This window comes from Acipenser ruthenus, chromosome 43 (assembly GCF_902713425.1).
Source record: "Acipenser ruthenus chromosome 43, fAciRut3.2 maternal haplotype, whole genome shotgun sequence".
Taxonomy (NCBI): domain Eukaryota; kingdom Metazoa; phylum Chordata; class Actinopteri; order Acipenseriformes; family Acipenseridae; genus Acipenser; species Acipenser ruthenus.
The window spans coordinates 1,954,922-1,974,718 of record NC_081231.1 but is presented as its reverse complement, the minus strand read 5'-3'; the positions used below and the strand labels follow the sequence as shown (position 1 = coordinate 1,974,718).

At 43.4% G+C, this 19,797-nt stretch overlaps 1 protein-coding gene and 1 long non-coding RNA gene across 3 annotated transcripts; one reads left to right on the top strand and one right to left on the bottom strand.

Moving 5' to 3' along the window:
* Positions 1-4: 4 nt before the first annotated feature.
* Positions 5-5,577, bottom strand: LOC131709349 (uncharacterized). Its single transcript, XR_009311488.1, has 2 exons — positions 4,676-5,577; positions 5-1,934 (listed from the first exon to the last, which is right to left on the bottom strand). It is a non-coding gene; the product is annotated as an uncharacterized LOC131709349 (long non-coding RNA).
* Positions 3,331-19,322, top strand: LOC131709348 (ras and Rab interactor 1-like). Of its 2 annotated transcripts, none has more exons than XM_059011781.1 (11): positions 3,331-3,671; positions 8,653-8,835; positions 9,231-9,345; positions 10,966-11,038; positions 11,562-11,653; positions 12,179-12,747; positions 13,821-14,328; positions 15,307-15,612; positions 15,784-15,915; positions 17,007-17,167; positions 18,366-19,322. In XM_059011781.1, the coding sequence occupies exons 1-11, from the start codon at positions 3,654-3,656 to the stop codon at positions 18,666-18,668; spliced, it is 2,460 nt and encodes an 819-aa protein (XP_058867764.1). In that variant the 5' UTR covers positions 3,331-3,653; the 3' UTR covers positions 18,669-19,322. The 2 variants fall into 2 exon arrangements, with proteins under 2 accessions (XP_058867764.1, XP_058867766.1); XM_059011783.1 differs by having other exon boundaries at positions 3,331-3,854.
* Positions 19,323-19,797: the final 475 nt, after the last annotated feature.

Sequence of the window (19,797 nt, the reverse complement as noted above, 5' to 3'; positions counted from 1 at the left end):
GGGGTTTGGGGGGTGGAGGGTTCAGGGGCCAGTTTGTTCCTCAGATTGTCTGTTTTATTCCATGTTATTTATTCAGCTCTTTGAAGAATAGAAAAACAACCCGTTTTGAATTGCCTTGCCCCACATTGGGTCAGCCTGCTTCTAGTAGTGTCTTCTGGTCGTTTATTTCAATCAATCAGCAATGCTATTGAAATAAATAAAGACAGTAATCAAAACTTACCTCGGTGTCCATTGCCTTTGCTTTAATAATGTTTTAACTTCTCTCCTGAGCCCCGCCCCATTCTGAACCTCATTCTCTGTTCCACTCATATCCTCCCCTCCCTCTGCAAGCAGGTTTGTGCAGGTCTCAGTGTGGACAATGGGTAGTCAAGCACCGTGCTGTTATTATTAGTTTATTTAGCAGACGCCTTTATCCAAGGCAACTTACAGAGACTAGATGTGTGAACTATGCATCAGCTGCAGAGTCACTTACAATTACGTCTCACCCGAAAGACGGAGCACAAGGAGGTTAAGTGACTTGCTCAGGGTCACACAATGAGTTAGTGGCTGAGGTGGGATTTGAACCGGGATCTTCTAGTTACAAACCCTTTTCTTTAACCACTGGACCACACAGCCTCCTGTGATACAGTTCCAGTGATACCCTCCCCTCCCTCTGCAAGCAGGTTCTGTTAGTGTGGAGAATGGGTAGTCAAGCACTGTGCTGTTCCAGTGATACCCTCCCCTCCCTCTGCAAGCAGGTTCATTCAGGTCTCAGGGTGGAGAATGGGTAGTCAAGCACTGTGCTGTTCCAGTGATACCCTCCCCCTCCCTCTGCAAACAGGTTCATTCAGGTCTCAGTGTGGAGAATGGGTAGTCAAGCACTGTGCTATTCCAGTGATACCCTCCCCCTCCCTCTGCAAGCAGGTTCATTCTGGTCTCAGTGTGGAGAATGGGTAGTCAAGCACTGTGCTGTTCCAGTGATACCCTGCCCCTCCCTCTGCAAGCAGGTTCATTCAGGTCTTAGGGTGGAGAATGGGTAGTAACGCACATCATGGCTTAAAACGGGAAAATACGTCATAGAGGGGGTAAAATATATATTTTTTGGATATACCATTTTTTTCTTTATATTGTGATTTGGTTTCAACACAAAAGTAAACAATTGTTTGCATTTATAAATTTGAACTGTGGAACACTTTTAGCAACGCAAAAAGACGATCCCATCTGCAAGGCTCTATTCAAATAAGTCTACTCCAGAAACAATAACGCGGATACGGAGCTCTGGAGCCGGCGGTAAGTGCGTTCCAGCGGTTACAGCGACATTCGAGTTGGGCATTTCAAACAGACGAAACAATGGAGGTGATACACAACGCATTTAAAAAAATATATAATAAATACTGTATTAAACTGGTTTTCGTCTCACGCATAGAAAGCAATTTCTCGTAGGCTCTACTGCCATCTTGTGGAGAGAAGCTGCAAACGCACACCTTACTAAGCTTATGAACGTTTTATTCACTGGATTCTGTCTCCGTTTACCAGCTGTGTTCTCTGGTGCTGGTTTCTATGATGCGCTTAAAATTGTGGTTACGGTTAACTTTGTCAGCTCCTTTTCAGATTTTAACAAATGTAATCCAATAAACAAATTCACTTCCTGCAACCTGTCTCCGTAGCTCGTTCCTTTAAGCCCTGGGATAGTCTGGATGCTTCACACACTGTTCCTTTGGTGCTGTGGTGACCAGAGCTGGACACAGTATTCTCAGTGCGGGCTCACCAGTGCATTATACACCCTCATCATGACTTCCTTGGATTTGTGCTCTACACTTTTGGCTGTAGCCCCAGCATTCTGCTTACTTGTTGAATTTGGTCCCCTGCACTGTGTGGGTGCTCACAGCAATAACGAGCCTCTTACATCATCAAAGTCTTTCTCCTGACGAGGCGGTTCAAGTTGACTGTTTTTCCTATAGCAATAAAAGGCATCGATTAAAGGTAAGTGGAAGTCGTTTCAAATGACATTATCTTTGGCATGTTTAGTGGTGCCTGTTGCAGTTACTCAAACGGTGTTGTTTTATGTAACAGGAATATGTGATCAGGTGACTGAGATAGAGTGCAGGAGCTGCTCTTCACTTCTCGTTGCCTGCCATAGAGATGTGAAACACAGGCTAGATCACCCAAAGTGTCTATATTATACAAGACCAAACCCCAGTGTTATTGTTTCAACAGGTAAAAAAAAAAAACATAATTAATGTACATTTAAGAACGTGTGTGTGTGTGTATGTGTATCTATTTCTCTATCTATCTATCTATCTATCTATCTATCTATCTATCTATCTATCTATCTATCTATCTATCTATCTATCTATCTATCTATATATACAGTATATATATAGATAGATAGATAGATAGATAGATAGATAGATAGATTTAAGGGCAGCAGTGTGGAGTAGTGGTCAGGACTCTGGACTCTTGACCGGAGGGTCATGGGTTCAATCCCAGGTGGGAGACAATTCTGCTGTACCCTTGAGCAAGGTACTTTACCTAGATTGCTCCAGTAAAAACCCAACTGTATAAATGGGTAATTGTATGTAAAAAAAATATGTGACATCTTGTAACAATTGTAAGTCACCCTGGATAAGGGCGTCTGCTAAAAAATAATATATATATATATATAAGTATTTCTAGTGGTTGATGAGTGTCCTGTTTAATCCTGATTCTCCTTGGATAGAGAGCTGTTGCTGGTTTTGAATTCTCTCTCTCTCTCTCTCTCTCTCTCTCTCTCTCTCAATTCAATTCAATTCAATAAGCTTTATTGGCATGATAAGAACAAACAAGTTTTGCCAAAGCAATGACAATGTATGAAAACACACAAACAACAAACAAACAGAGACAATGTATTTGTAGAGCAGATTCGTTTTTGTCTCTCAGACCGTGGCAGGCAGTCACGTGTTCTGCAGCTAGTCCACAAGTTGTCCCCACCTCTCCTAAAAATATATATATATATATATATATATATATATATATATATATATATATATATATATATATATATATATATATATATATATATATATATATAGTTATGTAATAGATAGATAGATAGATAGATAGATAGATAGATAGATAGATAGATAGATAGATAGATAGATAGATAGATAGATAGATAGATAGTGCAAGTTTAGTAGTTCAGAATACTCGGACTTTTCCATTCGCAAATTCCTGTGCATGTGTTTAAGTATATGTTGAAATAATGAATCATATTATTTAGCAGTAGCACCCCCTGGACGTTATCCAATTACGCCCCGACTACGAGAAACACTTCCGATTTTTTCTTTTCCTCGGAAATAAACAGGAAAGCTTTGACAGTTCCACCCCAATCTGTACATAGGAATGACGTCCTCCTTTCTCAGTTTTGACAGCAGACGCATGCGCACTGATAAAGAACAACTTTACGGGTGAAACCTTGAGGGTGATTTATGGAATAAACAGACGTAACAGAAAGAGTGAGTAAAGTGTGAATCACTCTCTGGGTCAGAGAACAAGGAAGAGTTTGGGAAACGGAGCCGGCCACGTGGCTGAGGAGACAGCCTTTTTGATTAAGTTAGGGAGCCGACGTGCGAATGGAACACAGGTGACCCCGTCTTCAATTCTCATGGGACGCGCTGGCAACTTTTTAGGAAGCCATGGAAATGTCAAATGAGGTACGTGCGCGCATTGCGATTCTTGACATGTCGGGTCTGAGTAATACAGTATAGGCTGCTACGTGTACACAACAGTCAGTGACAGGAGCTGCAACTGACCAAACTGCTTAACCTGGCTTCAGTGTGGCTAGCCGTGCAAAGGAGCTCCCCAGACAGGGCGAAGGGACCCGCCACAAGCCGCAGGTAAGGACCGGGGCATCACGTGATGTTTATGTCAGTACACGAGGCTGCCTCGCTAATTATAGACCGCTCAGGTAAATGTGTGACAGGGCGTTATTCAAAACGACATTATTACACTTGGCAAGACTAGTCTGAGGATTTTTTTTTCTGTTGATTTTATCCATAGTTTAAAGTTTATAAGCAGATGGATAAAAACCTGAATATGTAAGGAGAGACATTATTATTATTATTTATTTCTTAGCAGACGCCCTTATCCATGGCGACTTACAATTGCTACAAGATATCACATTTTACATTATTTCACATTATTTTTACATACAATTACCCATTTATACAGTTGGGTTTTTACTGGAGCAATCTAGGTAAAGTACCTTGCTCAAGGGTACAACAGCAGTGTCCCCCACTGGGGATTGAACCCACAACCTTCCGGTCAAGAGTCCAGAGCCCTAATCACTACTCCACACTGCTGCCCGACATGATAAACACAGACATGATAAACACATGCTGTAGTTAATAATAATAATAATAATAATAATAATAATAATAATAATAATAATAATAATAATAATAATAATATCGTAAAAAAATGGGACCTTGTGATGCGATATTTGGTGGACGTGAAACGCGAAATCATAATTACATTGATATGGATCATATTTACAGTAAAAAGAGTGCTTGTACATTTATATATGAAAATATAATTACTGACAGCACTTCATATGTAGACTGTTGTTAGCTTTTAAAATTGAAACACATATTTATAAAAGTTAAGTTGAAAATCAAGTCGTCTGTTTATAAAAGAAAAAAAAAAGTTATATTCTTACCCTGTTCAGATTTGTGACTTTGTCCAGAGCTCTACTGATGCTAATCTCAGCCATATAAAAAAAATGCTTGATCTACTCGTTTTTTTATGTTTTTCTTTTTTTTTTAAATTGCATTTTGCTAAAAATTATGATCAGGCATTTGAATAAAACACACAGAGACAGCTGGAAATGGTTTCCACTGTTATCACACAATTCTGGTGTTGAGGTTTGTACAGCGGCTGTGCTCCTGCGTTTAATTCTGATTTTTAGCTCGATTCGGACTGGCTGGGTCTTGCTTTTCAGCCATGGGCCTCCGGCAGAGACTGAAGGAGACGCTTCTTCACACAGAGAGCAGTGAGGGGATGGAATGGGTTACCTAGCCATGTTGAGGCTGAATCACTGGGATCCTTTAAGACTTGACAAAGTTCAGCTGGGAGTGTTATAGAGGGGGAAACCGATCAATGGTTATTTAACAATGGCATTAAAACACACAGCAGAATGGAACCTGTCATATGTGAAAAATATCGCATCTCAGAGTAAGTCGTTATGCTGCATTGTAGTTTCAGTGTCAGGTCCATGATGAGTTTGTCTAAACAGATCTAAGTACGGTCCTGCACGAAGCCTATACACACGGAAATCAGTCACAACTATTGCAAAACAAAGCGCTGTTATACAATATTTTACAAAACAACATTCCAAACAGCGCTTAATGTGCTTTCCCCGGGTGTGCCACACCTTTTTTTGTATCCGAGTCTGACACAACAAAACATCTCGTTTCTGCTGTTTAAAGCTGCAGTAATTCTATTAATTGCTTGTTTTCTGTTATTGAACGCGGTTAAACTGGGCAGCTACATGAAGTGACAGCGTGTAAAAAGTGAAATTGAATTCCCCAAAACGCATTTCTTTTTTTCATATCTGCAAGTGAATTCACTGTTTTAAACTCCCAATGAAATGCGCATTGAACCGTTTCTATCGTTACCGTTCAGCTCATGGCAGCCTGTGTGAATGACACGTGCCAGAGTCCATCGGTTAACAGAGTGCGTCGTATCTAACAGGATCGGATATGACAGGCGCGAGTGTATTTGAGAAATTGCTATTAGTACCTCTCTGAATATTTGCAAACATCTTAGTTAAGAAGATAGAGATAAAACACAACTTGTCATCATTATTATTAATATTATTATTATTTGTTTATTTAGCAGACACCTTTATCCAAGGCAACTTACAGAGACTAGGGTGTGTGAACTATGCATCAGCTGCAGAGTCACTTACAATTACGTCTCACCCGAAAGACAGAACATAAGGAGGTGAAGTGACTTGACAATGAGTCAGTGGCTGAGGTGGGATTTGAACCGGGGACCTCCTGGTTACAAGCCCATTTCTTTAACCACTGGATCACACTGTCTGCTTTCTGCACACTGAAATACTCACTGAGCTCCTGTGCACAGCGTCTTGTAAATACAGGGCAGGTCATTGGTCAAGCCATTAACCAATCAACCAGCTGCAGTGGGAAGTGGCTGGGTTGAGCTGCCCAATCAGGGCCCATTTGTTAACTTTCTCTGCAGGACCTTCAGTGAATTACACCGTCCCCTTGCAAAAAAAGAACAACGAAAAAAGAACAACAACAGTACATTTTTTTTACCCAGACGTAAAATAAAAGATCTATGTTCATGTACTTTTTTTTGTATCCTAAAATTCTAGGTGATGCTAAGCTTTTGTCCATGGCTGTATGTATAATCCTGGTACTGGGCTCTACTGCCCCCAGACAAGCTTCCCTCAGTGCTGGGTCTCTCCTCCCTTCCACTCAGCCCTTTACAATGACAATGAAGCCAGAGGCAGGCTCTAGCTAGTTTCTCTACAATGGACGGTCTGCATTCCTTAGTTCCAAATCCCAGGTTCTGGCTTGCCAGAGTGTCAACAGCCTTATAACTGCCAGGACAAGCCAGCTGTCTTTAGCTCTGCCTGCTCAGAAAGTCGCCTTTATAAATCTCCTGGCAGATTATTGCTGTCGGAATAGTACCCCTTTACAAATTACAAAGGCTGTGTGGTCCAGTGGTTAAAGAAAAAGGGCTTGTAACCAGGAGATCCCCGGTTCAAATCCCACCTCAGCCACTGACTCATTGCGTGACCCTGAGCAAGTCACTTAACCTCCTTGTGCTCCGTCTTTCGGGTGAGACGTAGTTGTAAGTGACTCTGCAGCTGATGCATAGTTCACACACCCTAGTCTCTGTAAGTCGCCTTGGATAAAGGCGTCTGCTAAATAAACAAATAATAACATGAATTATAGATCCCTGTTAATTTCAGTGCTCTTAAATAATTCCTATACTGCAGGGATGGAAATAAGACTCCCGTTGCAGAGCAGTTTGATCCATTCCAGGTTTTACTGTTTACACATCTGAGCTTGTTGCCTATACACACTGTGGCTAATCAAGCTTGTTGTAAAACCAGGAATGGGTGAAACTGCTATGCAATAGGAGTCTTATTCCCATCCTTGGAGCTAAAAGAGTTTGTCTAAATAGTAGCGAAGAAATGTATGAAAAAAAGGAGATTTATCCTGTCTACACTAGGACGCAGTATTTTCTTTTCATGTATAAAAACACACCAAAACGTTGCTGTATTTTGACTGTGATTCAGTGGAGCCGCATTGTGAGGAAATTTGCTAGAATGAATCCAATATTTTACAACCCCAGAGATTGTTCGTTATACAGTCATTTTCTGTGTTTTGAATCCGTGTTTCAGCTGGATGGTATCTGACAGGTAGAGCCCCACATTAATCTTAGGAAGGGAGCTCTGCCTTTCCAGTTTAAAGAGATCTCTCCCTACACAGGACCACTGCCTGAAGGCTGGGCACGCCTGTAAGCAAGTGGGAGGGCTGTGAAGCATGTGCAGGCCCGGGTTACTATGGCAACCGCCCGCTGTTGTGTTTGATTACTCCTCAGCACCTACGCAGTGTAGCTCAGTTCACCGCAGGGTGCCGACTGGTGAATACTAAAAGCTTTTACCCGGTTTATAGAGTAGGAATGGAGTTTTAACTGTGGAGTTATCAGCTCACAAACACCGTTTCTCAATAAGCATGAGCAGAGTTATATCTGCCGCACATGTTCAGATATACAAGGAGCTTGGTGTATAATTCATGCTATATCATATAACTCTCTTCCATTCGCTTTCATTAGGGTTCGTGCAATAACAGCGCACAGTACAGTTATGATAACCCAACACCACAAACACTCCCATTGACAGCACTACACTGCCAGCTGCAAAATCACTTATTCCTTTGATGTCAGACTCAAGGTCAAAAGAAACAAACGTTTCAACTAGAAGTCTGTGTCAGTGTCTTCATTGTTAAATTCAATGACAGACGTTTCGACTAGAAGTCTTTCTCAAGGGAGACAGGGATTGAGAGACATATAATGAAAAATAAAAAATAAAACTGTATGAACATAATTGAGATCTTTTATTAAACATCATGTAATCAAAGAAACTACACAATGATATCGCAAAAGTCTACCGGAAGCCATAATAGTAGTACAGTATTTCATGTTAGATTTCGAAATGTCACATTTTTCAATGTGTCCGTTTTTCGTTAATTATATGGAAAAGTACAAAGCGGTGTGTAATTCAATATGTTAACGTAACATTATTCAGCAGCTTTCATTCGACTTTTGAAGCTAAATTCATTTTTTCTATAGGGTGATGCAGAACGTTTGGCCATAGCTGAAGATATGAGGCCACACAATATTGCAAGACTAGCAAGGAAACACCTATAGCATTTCTCAGTATCTTACAGTGGTGAGGGGATGGAATGGGCTACCTAGTCATGTTGTTGAGGCAGAATCACTGGGATCCTTTAAGACCTGACTTGACAAGGTTCTGACATCAATCAGCTGCTCGGAACCGGACAGGCTCAGGTGTTCTGAATGGCCTCCTCTCTTATGTTCTTGCCAGTGATTCTGTGTGCATTTCCACCGGGTGCTGCTCTCAGTCTCTCTCTGTTCTAGATGCAGCAGGACCCTGTCTATGACTTCCCCGACTCTCAGGCTGCAGAGCCCCTGCCTGTCCACCGGGGGTCGCTCAAGAGCATCAGCGTGCTGGACCGCCTCCTCTTGACGCACTCTGTGTGGATGCAGCTCTCCATCAACTCTGCCACCGCCCTGCACATCCTGCAGAGGGAGCCTCCGGGGGTAAGAGGGGCACACAGAGCCGGGAGATACACGGGCTCTCCGTTTCTAACCAGCCGCGTTGTATAATGAAGCAGTGTAGTTTCAGGAGTCCCGAGGCAGAGCCAGTTCCTTCCCACCGCGACACACACCCTGGAGAGCCACATTGAGATTATAAAAAAAAGTCTATGAGGTCATTTGAATTTGTAATGACTAACGAAAATAGGTTTAAAGAGAACCGATTAGAGATTAAGGCTATGACATCACATAGCCCATTGAAATGAATAGGGGCACGATCCTAGCCATTGTATAATTTACACTTGCGTTTAGGAATAAAAGTGAAAATGAAAATGCATGCCTGCTATAACATTTCTTTCACTGTAGAGGCTCTGAATTAATGCCTGTGTCTCTCCTGTTAGACGTTTCTGGTACGCAAGTCCACCACCTCCCAGAAGAAGGTGCTCTGTGTCAGGCTGGCGGACGACACCATGCCTGGGTTCGTGGGGCAGTTCATCATCCGAGAGAAGGACTGCAGTGAGTACCCACGCTGCCCACGCTGCCACCTGTGCTGAGACCAGGCTGGGAGCGCTTTCCTGTCCTGTCTGCTTCCATTGGCAGCGGACAGAGATCAAACCACTTTGAACTCATCAAAGGTCCCAAAAGTGTCCAATAAAAAGTCTAGGGAAGTTATACTAAGACTATATAATGCTCAAGTTAAACCTGCCTGGAATACTGTGTCCAGTTCTGGTCATCTCACTTCAGAATGACCCTAGAAGGTACAGAGAACCAGTTGAATACAGAGAACCAATTATTATTATTATTATTATTATTATTATTATTATTATTATTATTATTATTATTATTATTATTTATTTCTTAGCAGACGCCCTTATCCAGGGCGACTTACAATTGTTACAAGATATCACATTATTTTTACATACAATTACCCATTTATACAGTTGGGTTTTACTGGAGCAATCTAGGTAAAGTACCTTGCTCAAGGGTACAGCAGCAGTGTCCCCCCCACCTGGGACTGAACCCACGACCCTCCGGCAAGAGTCCAGAGCCCTAACCAGTACTCCAATTAATAAACGAAACCTGATACTTTACTGCAGCTTAACACACCTAAAGTCTCTGTCAAGTTGAATAATAGACTGTTATTTAAGAATCAAAAGGTATAATTAAGAAAAGGTTTCTTCCCTCTATAATTAGTGCTGTTGAGCTTGGCTGTACACAGTTAAGATAACCATTAGCACCATGTGATCCTCCTCTTAAAGGTACAGTACACAGAGGCACGCTTTCTCTCTCTCCCTCCCCCAGTGGAGTTTATGAATTTAATAATTCTTTTTGTCACATCTTTTAAGAGTTGATGCGGTTTCAAATTACCCAAAGTGTGCTATGTCGTCTTCAATTGCTCCGAGTGTCATTTATAAAGGTTTCTGTAGTAAAAGCACCGCACAGTGTAGTAAATGTGGTAAAGCACATGCGAGTGATGTAAAGACCAGAGAGGTGTGGTGTTCTGAGCAAGCTATGGTAAATGCATAGGATAGCTGGGGGAAAACTGCTAAATTACCATGCAAGTTTACTGTGGTAAACTTTAAACTAATGGCTGGGTGTGTCCAGAGGACTCATCATGTGGAAAGAATGCATGCAATAAACCTGCAGAGTCAAAAGCAGCCTGCTTGTAAGAGCCACGCATTCCAGACAACGAATTCAGAAGATTCCAGTCCAGATTTACAACCAGGGCATGTTTAAAAAAACACTTCATAAAATTCAATCACAAAGTTTGGGCTTTTGAGGTCTTTTTTTCACATTTAGAAATACTAAAACAAATGAGATCACTTCAAATGCCAAATTTTAGATTAAAAAAAACAACTATCCTCATATCGTCGCGTCGCTGAAGTTTCTTTTAACATTTCTAAAGTCAGCTGTGAAGTTCGGGATGATTCGTCTGTATAGACAGGGTTTCGGGGGTTAATTTCACGTTCCTGCAAATTTGAAAAAGACGTTCCCTTTAAGTAGCCCATTGCAGGATGAACATGTTTCGTGTTTCTGTAAAGAACCCCAGTCTGCTCAGTGTAAATACATTAGGTGATTTATTAGGAAACCCTATTGGTCTTCTCTCCATTGTAACGTGTGCTCCCTGTTTTTCAGCCTTCTCCCTGGAAGCCTCGTCTATCAGTTTCCCTGATCTGTGCCACCTTGTTTCATTTTACTGTGTGAGCAGGTGAGGACCCCATTCTACCTTCTGTAAGGAAACGCGATGATTTCTGTACTTCTGTGTGAAGGAGGAGTGATCTCAACAAAGGCTTAGACAAACGTTTCATTTTCATTGATTCCAGTCCTCAGAAGTTATCCACGTATTGCTTGAACATTATCATTAGACAATTGCATGAGACAGGAGTCACCTGATTTCAACGGTAAAGGGTCTGTCAGAAAGCAGATGGCATTTGAGACATTCATAATGTAGCACGTTCTTTTATTTCATACACCATCCTTCAGATTGACTTTGCAAACCCACACAACACCCATTCACAGCATGCTGCCAAAATGTGTTCCAAACCAAGTGTAGTGCAGTTCAAAATTCAGCATTTCAAGTAGCTGTTAACACTTGTGCTGCAATTATTGTGTTCTGTTCAGTCGTTTCCTGTATTCCACGAATGCCCCCCAGCTGCTATCAGTTCATTCCCAATGCAGAGTTACTGGCTTGGACGCAAGCGGAGGCTGATTGTTCTGCTTCTGTGTTTCAGGGACGTGCTTGCCTACCCGCTGGCGCTGCCTGAAGCCATCGCCAAGGCGACGTCTCACAAGCAACTGGAGGCCATCTCTCACATGGGCGTGGGTACGGTCTGAGAGTTCCAACGGAACGTGCAGCGCGCCAGCGTTCTAATACACAGCTGAGAATTCTTAGGGGTTGCTAAGGCAACCCAATAGCTTCAAACTGGATTTTCTTGACCCGTTTATGGTGTTTGCAACCTAATTGCAATTACTCATTACTAATACATTGCTTCTGTATTAGAACACCCCATTGCTTCTGTATTAGAACACCCCATTGCTTCTGTATTAGAACACCCCATTGCTTCTATATTAGAACACCCCATTGATTCTGTATTAGAACACCCCATTGCTTCTATATTAGAACACCCCATTGATTCTGTATCAGAACACCCCATTGCTTCTATATTAGAACAACCCATTGCTTCTGTATTAGAACACCCCATTGCTTCTGTATTAGAACACCCCATTGCTTCTGTATTAGAACACCCCATTGCTTCTGTATTAGAACACCCCATTGCTTCTGTAGTTTTGATTTGTTGTGCAATCAATGGAAAGGTCTCTCCCATCTCTCCCGTCTTCCCCCCCACAGAGTTCTGGAGCTCCGCTCTGAATTTCAGGGGTCCTCGAAACGGGCCCCCCCCTCCGGACTTCCCCCCGCTGGACCCTGCAGACTGTGCCACCCCCGTGGGACCCTCGTCCCTGTTCAGGGAATTCTGCCCGCTCCAAACCCGTGGCCCCCAGGAGCTGGACTACGGCTCGGGCCGGGGGGCTCTGTGCTTCATCAACCCGCTCTTCCTCCAGTCCCAGCAGAGCCACCAGGGGGCGCTGCTCAAACGGGACAAGTTCAAACGCAGCTTCAAAGTGAGGGTCTCCACCGAGACCTCCAGCCCCCTGTCGCCCCCTGCCGCCCCCCCTCCGCCCCCCCCTCTGCTGGCTAAGGGGGCGAGAGGGAACCCCCGGAAGCAGCAGACCCCCCCCTCATCTCCGGAGCAGGATTCGGAGTACAAGCTGCCCTTGGTGGCGCTGTCCCGGAAGGTCAGTTCGGGGCAGTTTGCGGGGCTCCTCAAGGGGGCGAGCGTGCTTTCACCCACCGGAGAGGAGGAGGAGGAGGAGGAGGGGGAGGAAGAGGAGTACCAGACGCCCAAACCACTGCAGCAGGTGAAATGAACTTTTACATTATAGGTTTGGTCTTGCTATTTGAAACAATTAAGGATCCATCAATTTGCATGCTTGTTTGAACTATTTCCAATTGGTTATGATTAGGGCTGTATTTTCATGGTAAAAACAAAAAATGACATTCATTTCACAGTCTAAAAATAGATTCAAGATGTTTCACGATTAAATATATTTATATTAGATTTAGTGAATTATCAGAAAAATATAAACATGTAAAAATAACAACAGACACGTGAAATGTTCCCGTCTTGTATTGGACAGAGCGATCTTTAGCTGAAAATTCTCCGATCTTTGATGCAGCTGATGTCTTTTTCGCTTTTAAAGCAAACTAAACCAGGTTCCTAAATGCAGTGTAGCAGGTAGTGCATCAAGAAGGAATTTATTTTTAAGTGATAAAAAAAAATATCTATATTGTGGCTGAGAAGGGGGTGGAAAAAAATGTAGTCCTGGGGTTGAAATGAGTATCAGGACTACATCTCCCAGAATACCCTGGGGCTTGAAATTAGAGCTGGGATGAATAACACCTGGCTCCAATATAATGAGGGACACCTGCCTGTGATTTAAGCAGACAGGTATTTAAGCAAGTCAAAATGTTTGGTAGTTGTCTGTCTGCCTCTGTGTGAGCCCTGCGGTTTTGGTAAGGCAGAGAGCCCTGCACAGAGACCTTGAAAAAAAAAAAAAAGGTAAAAAGATCTTTGATAATTGCAGTTATTAGTTATCAGTAAGTGGTGTAGCCGCCTGACCTTCGGATAGCAAAAAAGTTTAGTTAATACTCCAAAGAGGGAGTTAGGGTTTTGTTTTGTATTATAAATGAATCTACAGACACCGTCCTGTTTTCACTTCACTTGCTCTGGTCCAGAGTATTTCTTTAAGCTTATCCAACTCTGTCACAATCTACACTATTTTTTCAGAAATGTGAATTTTCACTGGGAACTACATATTACACGGCAATGGGCAAATTCTTCGAAATTCTTGATAACCGTGTAAAAAAAAAAATACAGCCTTAGTGATCCTTAGCTCTGTGTCTTTTAACAAAGTATTTAATAACGTTCCAGAGGAGGATTTCTGAAAAGCTGGGTCCTGAAACGGAGATATTAGAAGGAGGAGAAGACGCAGGAGAAGCTCTGATTCTGGATCAGAGCCGGGCTCCTTCCTTAAGAGAGCTGGACAGCAGCAGTTCCCTGAGCAGCCTGGAGGAGGTGGAGGAGAGCCTGAGCTCGGATCGGCCCCCCCTCACGCGGGGCACCAGCTCTCCCACCCTGCGCCGGCCCCCCCCGCGGGTCTCCACCCTGCGCAAGATGAGCGAAGCCTTCTATTCCTTCTTCGCCCCGGAGAAGAGGGTGTCCCGGCTGGTGGAGGAGCTCTCTCGGGACAGGCGCTCCAGCTTCGGCTCCCTGGTCCAGGACTTCCTGACGCTCACCCGGGAGACTCGCGGGTCCGGGGACTCTAGCGCCGCCCTGCTGCAGACCGTGAGGAACTTCATCACCCAGGCAAAGAGCTTCTTGCTGGGCTGCGGAGAGCTGCAGCCCCCCATCGAGGCGCTCATCACAGATGAGGACATGGGTACGAGAAAGAAATCGATGGGTTCATGAGATTGTAGCTGCCAAGATACTGCCATTAATCTGGGTCATTATGCAGCCCTTATAAAAAGGTATTGCAGTAAAAGCACAGCAAAGTGTATTAAAGTATAGGGAAGCATTGTAAAGCACAGAGAGGTATGGTAAAGCATAGGGAAGCATTGTAAAGCACAGAGAGGTATGGTAAAGCATAGGCAAGCATTGTAAAGCACAGAGAGGTCTGGTAAAGCATAGGGAAGCATTGAAAAGCACAGAGATGTCTGGTAAACCATAGGGAAGCATTGTAAAGCACAGAGAGGTCTGGTAAAGCATAGGTAAGCATTGTAAAGCACAGAGAGGTCTGGTGAAGCATTGTAAAGCACAGAGAGGTATGGTAAAGCATAGGGAAGCATTGTAAAGCACAGAGAGGTCTGGTAAAGCATAGGGAAGCACTGGGAAGCACAGAGAGGTCTGGTAAAGCATAGGGAAGCATTGTAAAGCACAGAGAGGTATGACAAAGCACAGGGAGATATGGTAAAAAACAGGGAAGCATTGTAAAGCACATGTATGGTAAAGCATATTAAAAACAAACCATGGTAAACTAACTCACAGTAAAAGCACAGCACAGTGTAATACAGCACAGTTTCAATGTCAATTTGTGGGTCACTTGGATGGTCTGGTGCTAATATTTAAAGCCCACGAGTGAAAAGCAGACAGAAAAAAGAGCGAAAAACTACTGACTGGGGATCAGCCTAGTTGCCCTTCTCTGTACATTCTCCAGTGCAATGATGTCTTTTTTGTAGTGAGGTGACCAGAACTGCACACAGTGTTCTAGGTGGGGTCTAACTAGAGCATTGGATAAACTTAGCATAACTTCTCTAGTCTTGTGTCCAGTGCACATTAACCGTTTCAGTGCCACATTGTTTTTAACCTCTGGATACAGAAGCGATCATTTCATTTGCCCTGAATGGCTCCCTCTCTGCAGACTTCGTCCTGGAGAAAGCCCTGTACCGTTGTGTGCTCAAGCCCCTGAAGCCTCACATCGACGGCTGCCTGCAGGAGTTGCACACGCGCGACGGCTCCACGCAGCGCATGGAGGACAGCCTGCGCGTGGCCCAGCAGGGGGCGCTGGAGCGCTTCGGGGTGCGAGTGGGCGTGCCGGACCCCCAGGGCATTGCTAGGGTTCGGAGGAAGCTGGTGCTGATGCAGAAAGCGTACTCCCCCATCGACAAAGTGCTGCTGCTGCTGCAGGCCTGCAAGTGTGTGTACACTGCCATGAAGCGAGGGCCAGGTTAGTGCACCCGAAAATGTCAAAGCTTCAAATGACATCCCTGTGTGATACCGCTACCCTTTTATGATCTTTGCAATTACTGAAATATCTATTTTAAGTGTCTTAAAAGTGTCCCCCCTGCAGTGCATACAAGAAACTCCTTTCCCTGTTACCCCCCCCCCCCCCCCACAGGAGAGGAGTGTGGTGCAGATGAGTTCCTGCCTGCCCTCTCGTACGCCATCGTGCAGTGCGACATGCCACAGCTCCCCCTGGAGGTGGAGTATATGATGGAGCTGCTGGGGCCCTCTCTGTTGACTGGAGAAGGTGAGAGAACTATACAGCCACAAGCGCGAGACTATCTGAAAGCAAGCCCTGCAGACAGAGTTTTAACCTAGTTTAGTATCTCCTACACCAGGTTTCAAAATTTAAAATGCAGATTTCTTTCGTATTTGCACACTTGACATCTACAGCACTGTGCAAATGTATCGGAGCATCCCGTTGCTTCTGTAGTTTTAATTTGTTGTGCAGATGAAATCAAACCACTGTGACTGAATCTTGGAAAAATTGACAACATAGGCAAATTAGGGATTGTCTCATTTAATTAAGGGCTTAAATAGGCCATGCATGCAATTCATTTAAAACAGTAAGAGAAAAGGATCATAGAGCCACAAACGGTAAAATGCATGACACTTTTTAGAAGTTGTTTAAGATGCAGAATTAAAGTGGTCTAAGATTTTCCCATACAAGTGCTTATTGTGTCTGTATTACTGAGCTCAACAGCATGACTAGGTAACCCACTCCATACCCTCACCACTCAAGTTACAAATAATGGCCCCTATTCAAAAAACAGGTTGTGTTTAGGACTGCCTTATCAAAGCCAATTTCGATTTATTAAGTTGAAGTTCACGAAACCTAGGACTTTTTTTGAAAAGGTTGGAAAGTTTAGTTTTTTTCTGAAGAGCTTATTAACCTCAGGGAATGTTTTCAAACACTCCCCCCAATGTCTAGATTATCATCGTGGACGGTCCTCTTTAGACATGCTCTGCAGTGCAGAAAGAGGGACCTGTGTTGGTTCTAGCCATACAAAAAAAACACAAGGAACAAGCTAGGATTGTGGGTAATGCTTCAAGAAGGCTTGCTGGTCCAGTGGTTAAAGAAAGGGGTTTGATAGCAAGAGGTTCAAATCCCGGCTCAGCCACTGACTCCCTGTCTGAGACCCTGAGCATGTCGCTTCACCTCCTTGTGCTCCGTCCTTCGGATGAGACGTAGGTCCTACTGTAAGTGACTGCAGCAGCAGTTATTGATGCGTAGTTCACCCCCAAGTCTGTGTAAGTCGCCTTGGACAAAAGTATCTGCTAAATGACTAATTCATAATACAGTAATGAATAATAATGCCCTCCTGCTCTGCCCTCCAGGTGGGTACTACCTGACCAGTGTCTATGCCAGCCTGTGCCTCATCCAGACCCAGCCAGAGCAGCTCCGAAGAAGCACAGTGACCCGCGGGGCCCGGGACTCCCTGAGAGAGTGGAGCCGGCGCCGGAGGAACGAGAGCACGCCGCCCCTCCGTCAGGGACAGGTGACAACACTGCCCCCTAGGGCTCAGCACTGTCACAGCAGGCATTTCAACGAAACTGATCAAAAGATTCATTAGGCACTTCAAGACATTATTGCTGAGAGTGTCTAATTAAGCTCTTATTAAAGTGTTGTTAATAAATAAGTCTTACTTGTTTTACAGCACCGTTCTTGATATGGGTCTGTGCAGTTTCAAAGAAATACCGGTTACTCTACTAAAATAATTGTGTTTGCAAACCACGCTTTCAGATAGTGTTGCACTTTCTTGGTCATTGCCCCGCCCCTTTCCGCAGCTTATTTCCTGTCATCGGCCAACCAGCTGCTTCCTCTATTGACTGACATGCTTTCAGTCAGTAACCAAGGAAGAATAAGGCATGGAACCTGAGAGCTTTCTTTGACCTAAAGTACAGCTCTGGTCATAAGCTTAGCATCACCCTGTATTATTTATTATTTCTTAGCTGACGCCCTTATCCAGGGTGACTTACAATTGTTACAAGATATCACATTATTTTTACATACAATTACCCATTTATACAGTTGGGTTTTTACTGGAGCAATCTAGGTAAAGTACCTTGCTCAAGGGTACAGCAGCAGTGTCCCCACCGGGATTTGAACCCACGACCCTCCAGTCAAGAGTCCAGAGCCCTGACCACTACTCCACACTACTGCCCTGTAGAATGAATTTGTTGTGCTTCATAAAGTGGAATGAAACCTGCTGAATAATGTTATGTTAACTAGTTTTCCCCATATACTTAACAAAAATTGGTACTGTACTATTATTATGGCTTCTGGTAGATACCAGATGTCAATACCATTTTGTAGTTTCTTTGATTACATGATGTTAAATAAAATACCTAAAATTATGTTATAGTTTTTGTTTTTTTTAAATTATGTCTCAATCCTAAAATTCTAGGTGATGCTAAACATTTGGCTATATCTGTATACACTCTCTGCGAGATTGTAAGTGTCTGCTGCTGAGACGTTCCAATGAGGGCGGGGCGTCTAGCTGCTTATTGGTTCCAATGGGGTGTGGTTACTAGCTGCTGATTGGTTCCCATGGGGGCATGATTACTAGCTGCTGATTGGTTCCAATGGGGGCGTGATTACTAGCTGCTGATTGGTTCCAATGGGGGCGTGGTTACTAGCTGCTGATTGGTTCCAATGGGGGTGTGGTTTCTGATGCCTGTCTCTGTGCCCTGCAGAGGTGTGTGCGTGTCGTCTTCCGGGACTCTGACTGCAGCACAGTGGAGACGGTGCTCCTGAGCTCCACAGACACAGTGGACACGCTGGCCCAGATCTGCGCTCTCAAATTCCGGGTGTCGGACCCCAATCAGTACGGGGTCTACCTTCGTGAAGAGGGGGAGCTCCGGCAGCTCCGCCCCCAAGACTTCACCAAACAATCAGGCTCCGGCTTCTCCCTCACCTACCAGCGCTGCAAGAGCCACAAACTGAACAGAGGGGGCGCTGTGGACCTGGGGGAGAGTCCAGAACCCAATCCTCTCTGAGTCTACATGTGTAGATATTTAGAACATGCAGCTCGGCAATAGGGACCAGTTTATCTATTGTACAGTACAATACAATACAATACAATACAGAACAGTGCAATAGTACAGAACAGTATACTATTATTATTATTATTTATTTCTTAGCAGACGTCCTTATCCAGGGCGACTTACAATTGTTACAAGATATCACATTATTTTTACATACAATTACCCATTACACAGTTGGGTTTTTACTGGAGCAATCTAGGTAAAGTACCTTGCTCAAGGGTACAGCAGCAGTGTCCCACCACCTGGGATTGAACCCACGACCCTCTGATCAAGAGTCCAGAGCCCTAATCACTACTCCACACTGCAGTAGAATACAATAATATATACCAATACCTGATGTTAGTTGGGATTGAATCACTAGGCGGGCAGGCAGGGTGCCAGCAGTTCCCTTTTTGTCCCGGTTGATTGTGAGTTTTCTGGAATGGGTGTGTGAAGATCAGAGGATCCTGAAGATACTGTAAGATGAAGACCATGAAGGATGTATTGTATCTCTTTGTAAAATGGTTTTAGTATATTGTAAACAAAAAGGTTATTTACTTTGATTTGGTTTAAACTGGAAAAAAGAAACATTATTATTTGAAACAATAAATATTATGATTTTTTTTATGTATTGTATCCATGTCTTTTGGATTCGTGGAACTACCAATAAGCACGGTATTATATATATATATATATAATTTTATATATGACATGATTTGTGTCTAATGATAAAAGGCAGTTAAAAACAAAGAGTTAATTTACCCTTCACAACGAGATAACCATGAATCTTTAAACCTAATTCTATAGATTCAATAAGTGCACTTTGACTGGTTACATAGGTCTCAAGTGTGCAGTTTTGAAAGAAACACATGCTATGATTTTTTTTTTTTTTTTTTTTTAAACATGATATGTGGTTCTACACTGTCAGTCAGTGTTGCACTTGCTTGGTTAACTGGCCCCACCCCTTAGTTCTTTCCTGTCATTAACCGAACATGATTTCAGACACTGCTGGAGTGAAATGAACAAGGAAGTAAGCAGTAACAGACTTCTTGGAAAACAAGTGCTTTCTAATTCCGGTCAAACAAAAAAAAAAAAAGCGCTT

Coding starts and splice junctions, on each gene's coding strand:
- LOC131709348 (XM_059011781.1), top strand. Junction 11,039..11,561: donor TCATTTTACTGTGTGAGCAG/GTGAGGACCCCA, acceptor TCTGTGTTTCAG/GGACGTGCTTGCCTACCCGC. Junction 17,168..18,365: donor CGCCCCTCCGTCAGGGACAG/GTGACAACACTG, acceptor TGTGCCCTGCAG/AGGTGTGTGCGTGTCGTCTT.